Genomic DNA, 12,050 nt, shown 5'->3' with positions numbered 1-12,050 from the left:
CAGCCCAGTGCAAAGTCATTAAGAGGAGTGGTTATTTGAAAGCATTCAAATGCCCCTCCTCTGTGTTCGCACGGGATGCTTTGCGTTCCTTTGTCTCCGCACTTACCACACTACATGGAAATTTTCTCATCATGTGTCTTTCTCTCGCCTACCGTGTGGTCAGCCACTTGGTATTGCAATACAAGGATATCTTGAAGAATATGAACGCTGCAGTCATATTGCTGCCTGAGCTTGACAAGCCACCCACAGCCTTCTACCAGCTTTAACATTTACTAGATATCTTTGCCAGAAAAGGCAATGGCAAGCCACTCCAGTACTCTTGCCTAGAAAATCCCATGGATGGAGGAGCCTGGTAGGCTGCAGTCCATGGGGTCGCTACGAGTCAGACATGACTGAGCGACTTCACTTTCACTTTTCACTTTCACACATTGGAGAAGGAAATGGCAACCCACTCCAGTGATCTTGCCTGGAGAATCCCAGGGACGGGGGACCCTGGTGGGCTTCTGTCTATGGGGACACACAGAATCGGACACGACTGAAGTGACGCAGCAGCAGCAGCAGCAGATATCTTTGCCTGGCAAGCCACTTAACTGTTCTACAGTTCGATTCCTTCTGTGGAATGAGACTCTCGTAGCTCTCATCTCACACGACTGCTGAATGAAGTGAGATAAGCTGTGTAAAGTGCTTGGCATACTGCCTATCACCTATTAAGCACTCAATAAAAATTAGCTGTCATTTAACTGAAATAACAGCTTCTCTTTTTTCTTTAATAGGAGGTGAGTTATGCTGCTGAGAGTGGTGGGGTAATAATAGGGTAGAAGGCCTGAAACTGGTAGTTTTCATATGATTATCATGAAAAATGAGACAGAGGGACAAAAATCAGTTAAATGACTGCCAAGACATGCTGTGAGTGCCTGAAAGACTGGAAACCATGGAAGTGCAGTGGCAGCAATCCATCTCTTTCTCTGACTTTTTTCCCAGTGGTGCTCAGAAGCCCATGTACAAAAATGCCAAGGCAAACAACTGCTCTGGGGTCGGTATTTAAATAATATGAGAAAACGAAAAGCGAAAAAGGAAGTTAAGGGGAAGAGATCATTTGTTCATTTAAGAAATATCTCCTCTGTACCTCCTATGTGCCAGGGCCTGGATAATTAAGTCTGTGCTGGATAGGAAAGAAGGCAGAGTCAAAAGGGAACTGATCAACTGTAGAAAAGGAATGGATCAATATTAGATCTCAGTGAGTTTGAGGAATCAGAACAACTGCCAATAAGGTAAAAGAAATAATTACGAAACGGACTTAAAAAAACACTAAAAATCTTATGACTGTGGAATCTCTGGTAAGAGGCTTTGGACCTTTCTTCATACTTTTATAAATATTTCAACTTTTCCATCATATATACTTTTTCACTTTAAAAAAAAATCACTAAAGAGAAAGAGGAAGGAAGTGGAGCAGAGGGACTTCCCTGGTGTTCCAGTGGCTAGGACTTCACTTTCCCAAACTCAGGGGGCTCGGGTTCTATCCCTGAGCAGGGAACTAGACCCCACGCACCATAGCTAAGAGCTGGCATGCTGCAACTTAACAAAAAGATCCTTCATGCTGTGACTGTTTGCTGCAACTCAGACCTCATGTAACCAATACTAAAAAAAGAATAGTGGAGCAGAAAAGATGACTATGAGTCAAAGAAATAAAGCAGAACAATCTACAATATTATCTGGAGCAACCATGGCTGATAGTGCTGGACCCAAATGAGTGTAATGAAGGAAAGACACATGTCACCCAATCACTCAATGCCCAATCACTTCAAATGCTCACTTCCCCAGCCCAATATCCACTTTGAGAATGGCTGATATCTCTCTTCTGTTTATGATTTATTCATCAGCCTAGATTAATTTCACTTTATAGCACTAGCCAAATGAGTCACAATATTAGGTTGCTATTAAGTTCATAAAGAATGGGTATGAATTGAGGGAAAACAACATGCAAAACATGTTCCTCACAGAGTGGGAGGTAACCATAAGGCTGAATATAACCTGAAGATAAAGAGTAAGAAATTCAGCAATATGTCAACTCTTTTGCTATGTTTCCTGGACTACGGTCTTCTCTAATTTACACAAAGTTTACACTCCCTCCCTCCAAAATTCCTCTGGATCTGCTCAAATTATGGTACTAGTTAGAAAATGACTCTTTAAAAGTTATCCCTCTTTACAGAGTACTCCACGAATCACTCTTAATATGCTATGTTTTATAGCCATGTTGGATTGGGATAAGAAAAATTAAAACAATTCCTTTCAAATGTTTCTTTACCTTAGGAAATTTTTGAGATTCTAAGTAACTTTAAGTAGTAAATACTGAGCTCTGAAATAAGAATACATATAATGATAGAGGGAAAGGGCAAGAACAGAACAAAGAATAAAAATAAAATAAAATTAACATCTCTAACACCTTCAGGTATTTTAGAGAGAACAGCCTGAGTAAGACAGAGAGATGTCTACAGGGAAAAAAGTACTAAAAGGGATCTCACAACCCAACCAGGACCACTGTGCTACAAAGTTCCCCTAACTTTTAGAAAAACAGATTAATGGTATATAATTGGATCTGCATCTTTTCCTTTCAAGGGAATATTTATGAATTTTTCAGAATTCTAAATTTACATGCAAATTATTCTTTTATTATCATATAAACTACTATAATCATTGATAAATAAAAAGATTAATAAAACGGTATGCCTTGACTATCAAAATGATGGATTCTAAGAGTGGACTTCATGCAACCAGCTGCATCACTGAGCAGTTTTCAGAGCACACTTACCGCCATTCTTTGCTTCTCTCCACCACTTAGCACATCCATCCAGTCCTGAACACTGTCCCAGCCACCTTCACGTTCAAGGATATGACTCAACTGGACATTATCTAAGTATTCCTTCAGCACCTTCCAGCAAAAGGATTAAAGATAAAATCGTGTTTAATATAAGCCAACATTCTCTGTCTTGCTTTATTTTTGAAACTAGAATTTCTAATTCTCTTGCCAATATCACTAAAAAAGGGACATTTCAACAAACAATGTGAAAGGTAAACCAAAAAACTCTTTTACTTCCTATTTATGGTAATTTTGACAAAATAAATCTAGCAGCTTAAAAAGAATAACATTATTGTTCACAATTAAGGGATGAGGACAATGAGGAAACAAATAATAGTGTAAAGATGACATTAAACATTCAAAAGTCATATTTAAGCAAAATGGTTAACATCTTACCACAACCTGAAAAGTGATAATTAATGATAAGGTTTTAGAAGTCTTTACAAAAGGTTAGAATTAACCACTTGGCATCTAAAATACTTAATTGATTAAGATAAAGACTCTAAAATGGAGTGTTTTCAGTAAGTCTAGTATATAAACGTTTCCTTACGAGGTCAGAAATCCCCTTCTTTTTCTGATCTTCCTTTCCATCTGGATATATCACTTGGTCTCTAAGTGTTCCAAGGGTCATATAAGGTCTCTGATAGTAAAAGAGCAAAAATCATTAGAAGTAAATGTATTAAAAACAAAAGATCTTTAAACCAAAGATTATAAAATAGCTCAAGCAAGGTCTTACCTGAGGAACATAAAATAACTTTCCTCTCTCAGGTTTAGTTAGACGTCCTCCAAAAAGAGGCCATAACTATAAAAGCAAAGGAGGAAAAGGAACAGTTGTAAATTTCACAGTGTGATACAGATGACACGGCAAAGTAAGACTGCAAAATCCTAAGGCCAGTTATTACTTACCTCACCAAGAACACGGAAAAGTGAACTCTTTCCACAGCCGTTTGGACCACAGATTAGAACGTTGGCCCCAGAACGAACCTGAAAAAAAATTAGTCTATGAATTAACTAAATAGAATATACATACAATGAACATTTCCTTAGAGTCAAATAAGCTAATGATAAGCTTTCCATTTTGTCTACAGATGTGATATTAGATAGAGGCAGTGGACGGTATGGATGAAGAGGCCTTTTATTTTTGTTTACTTTCCATTTTTACTCAGTCACTTCTTTTCCTCACTTAAAAACCACTACTGATTGATATCAACTTAAATCTCAATCAGAATACAAACAGCTAAAGCTTGAATTCTTGAAAACAGCAATTATATATATACACAATCTTTTTTTTTTAAAAATGCAGTTGTACTAAATATACTACTCTATAACTTGTTATTATTTAACAATATATCACAGATGTTCTTTCAGGTCAGTATATTCAGATTCTCCCCATTCTTTTCTTAATGCCTGCACTGTATTCCATAGTAAGGATGTATCAAAATTTATCTAAATACACTCCTTTTGTTAAGTATTTAGGTCATCTGCATTTTGTCTGCTTTTTAATAATACTGCAATGAAACTCCAAGTCAGCAAGCAAATTGATACACTAGTGAGAAATATTTCTATAGATCAGATTCTTAGAAATTATAAGTGGCATCGAAGTATATGTATATTATAAATATTTGTAAGTTCACCAAATTGTCCTGCAAGGATGTAAAGATGGAAGTTAAATGCAAAAATGTCAAGAGGGATTGAGTTCTAAGTTTATATAATGTGAGTTAATCAAACCAGTGATGAATCCAAAACCCTGGGTCATAATTCTAGCCTTCACAGCAATGTAGCAGAGCAGGAAAGACATCAGAGAGAGATGAGTTACCCTAGCTGTGGAACCTGCCTTTTAAAAAACTGTTGAGTCTTAGGTTCCTATTACTTAACTCAATGAATATGTATTGAATACTAAATGTCAGGCTCTGTTCTAAGGCAATACATATACATTAGTGAGTAAAAGATACCAAAAAAACCCCCAAACAACAACACACCAAAATCCTTACCCTCACCAGTACACATTCTAGTGGGAGACACATACAGTGAGGAACATGCATAATAAGTAAATTAAACAGTACGTTAGAAAATAAGTACAACGTGGAAAAAATAGATCAAGGTAAAAAAAAAAAACTAGGGGGTGCTGCATTTTTAAGCTGGTCAGGCCAGGCTTCACTGAAAATGACAACTGGGCAAGTAAACTAGAAGTTTATCTGGAGGAAGATCATTATAGTTTCCACCCACAAAAAGGAGCTACAAAAGCTGAGCAGGAATGCACCTGTCTTGTTCAAAACTCAGGATTATACTAGAGAAGTAAGAGCAGGAGAGAAGAACGGGAGAACTGAGCTCAAAGAGGCAGAGGTGGTGGCAGGATAGTAGTGGGCAAATCCTACAGGGCGCTGTAAGCCACTGAAGGAGCTTCTCCTGATGTAATACACCAAGCCACTTGCATTATTCACACCAGTCAAAAGGTGGAAGCAACAAAATGTGGCATATACATACAATGGAATATTACCATTCACCCTTAAAAGGAATGAAATTCTGTACGTGCCACAATATGAATGAACCTGAAGACATGATGCTATGCAAAAAATGCCAGACACAAAAGGACAAATATGATGACTCCACTCACATGAGGTATTCAGAATAGGCAAATTCACTGAGACACAAAGTAGAACAGAGGTTACGCGGGACTGAGGGGTGGGAAGAAAAAGGAGCTATTGTTTAATGGGTGGTTTCTGCTGTGAAGACAGTGGTAACGGCTGCACCATACACTGAATGTACTTAATGCCACTAAATTGTACACTTAAAATAGTTAAAATGGTAAATTTTATGTTGTGTGCATTTTACCACAGTTGATCTCTAACAAAATGCCACAACTTACTGATGCACATCAATGTTAGAGAAGGAGTTATTGTGAATGACTTTTCCAAATGATGAGCGGTCTCTTTTTCTAAGAAACTAGAGAGTCATTTTGATGGACTTCTAAATACATACTTCTTGCTTCTATACAATTGAAAATAGTGAATATTCCTAATAATACATTATATATAATAACTGTACTCTATTATAATAGTGATGCCTTAAGGAGTGCCTGAAGTTCAGAGAACTACTAATTAAATGGATCCCTATCACCCTGATTTATCTAGATAATGTCAGCCATTATTATTTTTTTCCTGCACCTAATTACTTATTGTGGTTTTCACTGCCACCCTATAGCTCTCCACATTATTTGGTGCGACATGCCAGGAAACCTAGAAACCAAGTTTATAATGATGTGTATAAATAATAACTAGAGTTACTGAAATCCTTAGATACTCTTATGCACAAATGTCTTAAGACTCAGAATTAACTATTCTTTACTCCACGGTAATAATAATGTTGGACAAAACTTCCAATTATGCCATCAGCCATGGTAAGCCAGTGATAATTTTTCCAAATTAACGAGTTATAGGACCGATTTCCCTGCCCATCCCCCCCCGACCCCGGGATTGAATTATGACTAAAACCAAGCATAACTTTCACTGAAAACCAAGTTCTTAAGAACAATCTATTACTGAGGATCCTGGATTGTTTTACTAGGGCAACAAATGCTTTGAACAACATATTTTTCTTTATTTTCAAGCAAGTCAGATGGGGAGAAAACAATCAGATGCTTTAAAAAAAAATGAAGGAGGTTTGTTGAATTAAAAAAAAACTACGTTAAACAAATGTTGGAAAAGACAAAATAAATGAGAAAAAGGCAAATCTAACTTAAAATACCTTAAGTCAGAAACAGACAGAAGAAAAGCTTTTAACAGTGGACCAAAAGGACAGATGTCAAAGAAAGCTCCCAGTGGAGAAGAACACAATACAAGAATCATAGAACAGGTAAGTTCAGTTCAGTTCAGTCCCTCAGTCATGTCCAACTCTTTGCGACCCCATGAAGCACAGCATGTCGGGCCTCCCTGTCCATCACCAACTCCCGGAGTTCACTCAAAACCATGTCCATCGAGTTGGTGACGCCACCCAGCCATCTCATTCTCTGTCGTCCCCTTTTCCTTCTGCCCCCAATCCCTCCCAGCATCAGAGTCTTTTTCAGTGAGTCAACTCTTCGCATGAGGTGGCCAAAGTATTGGAGTTTCAGCTTTAGCATCAGACCTTCCAATGAACACCCAGGACCTATCTCCTTTAGAATGGACTGGTTGGATCTCCTTGCAGTCCAAGGGACTCTCAAGAGTCTTCTTCAACACCACAGTTCAAAAGCACCAATTCTTCGGCACTCAGCTTTCTTCACAGTCCAACTCTCACATCCGTACATGACCACTGGGAAAACCATAGCCTTGACTAGACGGACCTTGGTTGGCAAAGTAATGTCTCTGCTTTTTAATATGCTGTCTAGGTTGATCATAACTTTCCTTCCAAGGAGTAAGTGTCTTTTAATTTCATGGCTGCAGTCAGCATCTGCAGTGATTTTGGAGCCCCAAAAAATAAAGTCCGACACTGTTTCCACTGTTTCTCCATCCATTTCCCATGAAGTGATGGGACCAGATGCCATGATCTTAGTTTTCAGAATGTTGAGATTTAAGCCAACTTTTTCACTCTCCTTTTTGGTATAGAATATGATCACAGAGTGAAAAACTTGAACAAGCAGGATTGTAAAATAAGACTTTCCAAAATGAAACCAAAATAAAAGCAAAAGAAGTAAGGGCCTCTCTGAGGCTAAAAAAAGTGAAGTTACCAGAACTGGCCAGAAGTATACTAAAATTCAAATATAAAGGTTTTAAAGGGAAGGGTTTTGGACTAGAATGAAAAGGAGAGCGGTAGTGTGGTCACCTTATGACAAAGTGAGCAGACCAAAATCATGATCTATTTTCTCCTTGGATCTGTACACACAGATCCCAAATCTCTCCTCACTAGGCACAAGACGTGTGCATCTGTACTGCTGGTGTATTCTCTGCATAAAGACAGAAGGGAAAGTAGGAGAAAGGGCCCAGAGGATTCTTCGATGGAGAAAATCTTTCTATGCTTGGGTGATAACAATAAAGAGGCTACTGGAAATCTATCAAAGATGGGGTTTTGAGCTCTGTTTATTCCTGATACCAAGCCCTGTAGGTGGCCACGTACTCGCCAAGGGAGCCTATTTGACTGTAGCACCCAGGGCTATATGAAAAATACACTTCTGCAATACTTGTGCCATTAAACATTTATCAACCATAGTCACCTTTTCAGTATTTCCCTCTGTGTTTCCTGGCTTTAAAACAAACATGACAATGTATAATATTCAATACTGAGTAAGTCCCAAGTACTTTACAAAACTAACACTTTACAATTTTATAGTTTTTTAAAAAGAAAGTGGAGATGTACGTAATAAATATACATGCTAAAAGTAGAAAAACTGAAGACTTACCTAATAACACTTTGCAAACAAATCCAATAACTCCACTTCTACTTTATAAACTATCAGACAACATTCTTCAATGCAAGCAGTTGGAAATAATCTCCATATACAACACAAATTACAGAGGGCCATGAACATAGAACATGTGGAGAAGAGTTCTAGAGTTGTGCTTTCCAATACAATAGACATTAGTCACATGTGGCTATTTAAGGGCAAATTTATTAAAATTAAGTAAAATTTAAAATTCACTTCCTCAACTGTACTAGCCAAATTTCAAGAGTACAATAGCCACATGTGGTTACTATACTGGACAATGCAGATATAGACCATTTCCATATCACAGAAAGTTCTATTGGATAGTGTTATTCTAGAGTAACGGTATCTGGAACTAAAGAGACAGCACATGTAATAGACATTGATTACTATCGTCAAGATTTTCAGATGTGAACTATTCACAAAGTCACAATAGATACAAACAAAATAATAATCCTTAGGTCTGTGAGAATCTTATAAAGTCATACAATAATTCCCATGTTTTGCTTTTGCTTTTAAATTCGGCCTGTTCTTTTGGTTAATAGACTCTACTGAATCAGCATCACAGTTCACCTGGCTTGAGCTGTTTTGTGTCTTGGGTGAGGGGAAATCTGCAGTGCTATTGTGCTGGTCTCATATGGTTTTCATCGGTAATATAAAAACTATATTTTGTTTTTATAGGTACAGATCCTCCTGTACCATCAAAACAATACCGGCTCATAAATTATTTTAATTTAAAGAGACTAATGTTACATATGCAAGTTTAAATGTTCATCTTACAGTAGAGATTCCAATTATCTATATCGTCTATGGCTTTCTTGAAAGGGACTTTATTTGCAAAAAGGTTTTTTGATAGCGGTATTTGAAACTTTAAAGTCCTGTCAAATAAAAATAGATTTCTGTTTCAAAGACTTATTCTTTACTTTTTCTTCCAATTATACTGAGATCTCAGTGACATGCAGTACTGGTTAAGGTACACAGCACAGTGATTTGACTCCCATTCACCATGAAATGATTATCACAGTAAGTTCAGTGAACATCTCATACAGATGCCAGATTTAAAAAACAGAAAAAAAAGTGTGTGTGTGGTGAGAACTCTTAGGGTTTCTGCTCTTAACAACTTTCACATATAACATCCAGTATTGTTTTTATATTTATCATGTTGTATATTACATCCCTAGTACTGATTTATCCTGTAACTGGAAATTTATAATACCTTACTCCAAGGCAGTCCTCCTTTACAAAGGCTTACTTTTTAAAGCAATTTTGTGGATTCAGAGACTAAGTGAAGCCTTAGAATTCTTTTAAACATTCAGACATCAGTTTCTCGGTTCACATTTTGAAGATGATTTAAGCTTTTATATAACCATGTAAAAACTTACTTCAAAATTAAGGTCTCGAATCAAGATATCTCCATTTGGCGTTGCTAAAGGAACATGATCAAATCTATAGAGGAAATTAATAAAAAGAGAATAGTTTGACATTAAAAACTAAATAGATGTAGCTGAAAGAGAAAGGCTACCGTGAAGTTTAACAAATGTTTATGGTGCTAAAGAACCCTTTTCTGTACGTACTTTATAAGGTTATCTGTATTGATGATTTCTCCAATTCCAGGTATCAAGGGAATGTCTTGTGCTCCTTCAACACATTAAATGGAAAAGTAAGTATTAAAGCATCAAGTCATGTCAGCAAAAACTTATGTGACTGAGTGCATTCATATTTACCCTTTTCCTGTTGTGAGACCATAGTGCGTTCATATTTGCCCTGATTTAAATCCTTTAGTACTTGCATTAATTCTGTAATCCGAGCAGTAAAGCTAGAATTAATAAAAGAAAAAGAAACAAAGAAAGCCATAAGCAAAACTCCAAAGGCTATCATATCTTTTATTTTTATTATTTATTTGAATACAATTGACATGTAACATCAAGTTCTTTTATACAAACCTGACTTAAGTTTCTAAACTTATTATGTAGTTTCAATGAAATCACTTAAAAGAATTCTCACCAACATTAGTGATATTATACAAGTATTAGTGATACTATATACATTTTACTATTATGGTTTAGTAGGGGAGCAGGAAGATGGGGCTAAGAAAAGAGGTCTCACAGGATCCTACCTCAGCAGATACTGAGTTTATTAATAGGCAAGTCAAGAAGGTTGTCTGCCACTAGAACTTTAAGGAATTTTCCAGTAAATACTAGAAAAGGACACACGCTAGTGGCATTTCTTAGGCCGATGAAGCACGAATCCTGAGTTCCTGCTGGGGTGAGCTACAGAGCCTTGGATAAAGCTGGCTTTCCTCTCTGAGGACATCATTTATTTTAAGTATGCCACATGCACACTACTTTCCTGCAAACAGGGAAGAATTGGGGAGATCCTTCTCCTTCTTCTTCTAAAGAGGGGAAAAAATGAAGTATTCTTAATATCAGAGAGAAATCACTGTGGTAATAAGAGAGAAATCAAAACTACTGACAAGCAGTTGAAAAGTATGAATGGCATGATGGTCGAGGAGAAAGCACTCTAACCAGAGAAGCAAACAGAATTGTTCTGTGAATAACAAGCAGAAACTTCCTAAAGGAATGGAAGCATCCTCTATGCCAGGAAATGTAAAGGCATGAGGAAGTTATTAACAAGTTGGAAGGAAGTCAGCATTCTCAAGAAAGACTCCTCACAGTAGTTACAGCTTCTTCTATCTTGTCATGAAGACCTTAACTGCTGAAGGAGTAGAGAAGAAGGAATAGAGGAAATATGCAAATTAATCACAGGCCTGGAAAAGATCCAAAGTCATTCAACTCCTTCAGATAACCTGAGACTTAAGGCTTTTTCACATTCAGTTCAGTTCAGTTCAGTCGCTCAGTCGTGTATGTGTTGTCTTAAATACGATACCAAGCCCTTTATACTAGACTTTGAAATTTTGAAATATTTAATTCCATTTGATGGTTTAAGAATAATTTTACCAGACACCCTGACCAGTTTACAACTGGACTAAGAGCTACCACAAGGTAACTTTTCTTTTATTTATCCTTGCTTACACGTTACCAGTACCAAAGAAGGACAAAAAAGTCCAAATGAAAAAATTTTATTCACTAACTTAATTTTCTGTAAATTAAGGAAAGACTGCCATGATTCAACATTTCCCATCTTACTGAATACCAGTATTCACAGAGCAGACAGCTTGAGAACAACTAACCTAGTTTAAGGCTCAAAACAGCTATCTTAAGGAAACATGAAAAGTACACTATCAGAAAAAAAATCTTCCTAATTTTCTATCAAAACCAGCTTCCAAGAGTAGCAAATATGAGGATTCAGTTGCTCCTTGTCTCAACCTCAACTGGTCACAATCATTAAGGATAACATTAAAAAAAAAAAAAAAAAAGATTCTCTGCAGTTGCTCAGTATTACAAATCTTAACTTACCCAGCCAATCGAGTCATTTCACGGCCAGCCAAAACTATTCGACCCAGAGCTTGAGACATTCGCAAAAGCATTCTTCCACTTTGGTAGTAATCCTGAAATAGAAAGAAATATTAGTTTTCACTTGTATTTTGAAAATTAAAACTAGTTTTTTTTAAATTTTTATTTTTAAGATTTCAATTGAGTCTGACTACCATTACCACTTTACCTCCAGAAGTTCCGAATGTGAGCTCTTAACATGTCGAGGATGAGACAAATCTAAGAAAGGACGACTGACGACTAGGTAACCAACCACGGTGGCAAGATCTAAAACCAAACAGTTAAGACTGAAAAACATCAACGACACCTCATTCCCCCCACAAACTCCATTCTACTATCTCTTTTA

General features: G+C 36.8%; 1 protein-coding gene across 2 annotated transcripts in view; it reads right to left on the bottom strand.

Annotated features, from left to right (window-relative positions):
- The window catches only part of ABCD3 (ATP binding cassette subfamily D member 3), an 83,725-nt gene that overhangs the window by 8,698 nt on the left and 62,977 nt on the right, over positions 1-12,050 (bottom strand). For both annotated transcript variants that reach the window (XM_055401735.2, XM_055401734.2), the window contains exons 12-20: positions 11,874-11,971; positions 11,669-11,760; positions 9,977-10,068; positions 9,827-9,890; positions 9,635-9,698; positions 3,764-3,841; positions 3,594-3,659; positions 3,408-3,497; positions 2,810-2,929 (exon numbers count right to left, since the gene is read on the bottom strand). In XM_055401735.2, the coding sequence (XP_055257710.2) occupies positions 2,810-2,929; positions 3,408-3,497; positions 3,594-3,659; positions 3,764-3,841; positions 9,635-9,698; positions 9,827-9,890; positions 9,977-10,068; positions 11,669-11,760; positions 11,874-11,971 (764 nt within the window). The remainder of the gene's footprint in view (positions 1-2,809; positions 2,930-3,407; positions 3,498-3,593; positions 3,660-3,763; positions 3,842-9,634; positions 9,699-9,826; positions 9,891-9,976; positions 10,069-11,668; positions 11,761-11,873; positions 11,972-12,050) is intronic.

Source organism: Moschus berezovskii, chromosome 4 (genome assembly GCF_049115385.1).
Source record: "Moschus berezovskii isolate FMDL1 chromosome 4, NW_MosBer_1.0, whole genome shotgun sequence".
Taxonomy (NCBI): domain Eukaryota; kingdom Metazoa; phylum Chordata; class Mammalia; order Artiodactyla; family Moschidae; genus Moschus; species Moschus berezovskii.
Note: the sequence above shows the minus strand (reverse complement) of the source record. Positions and strands in the feature narration are given on the sequence as shown.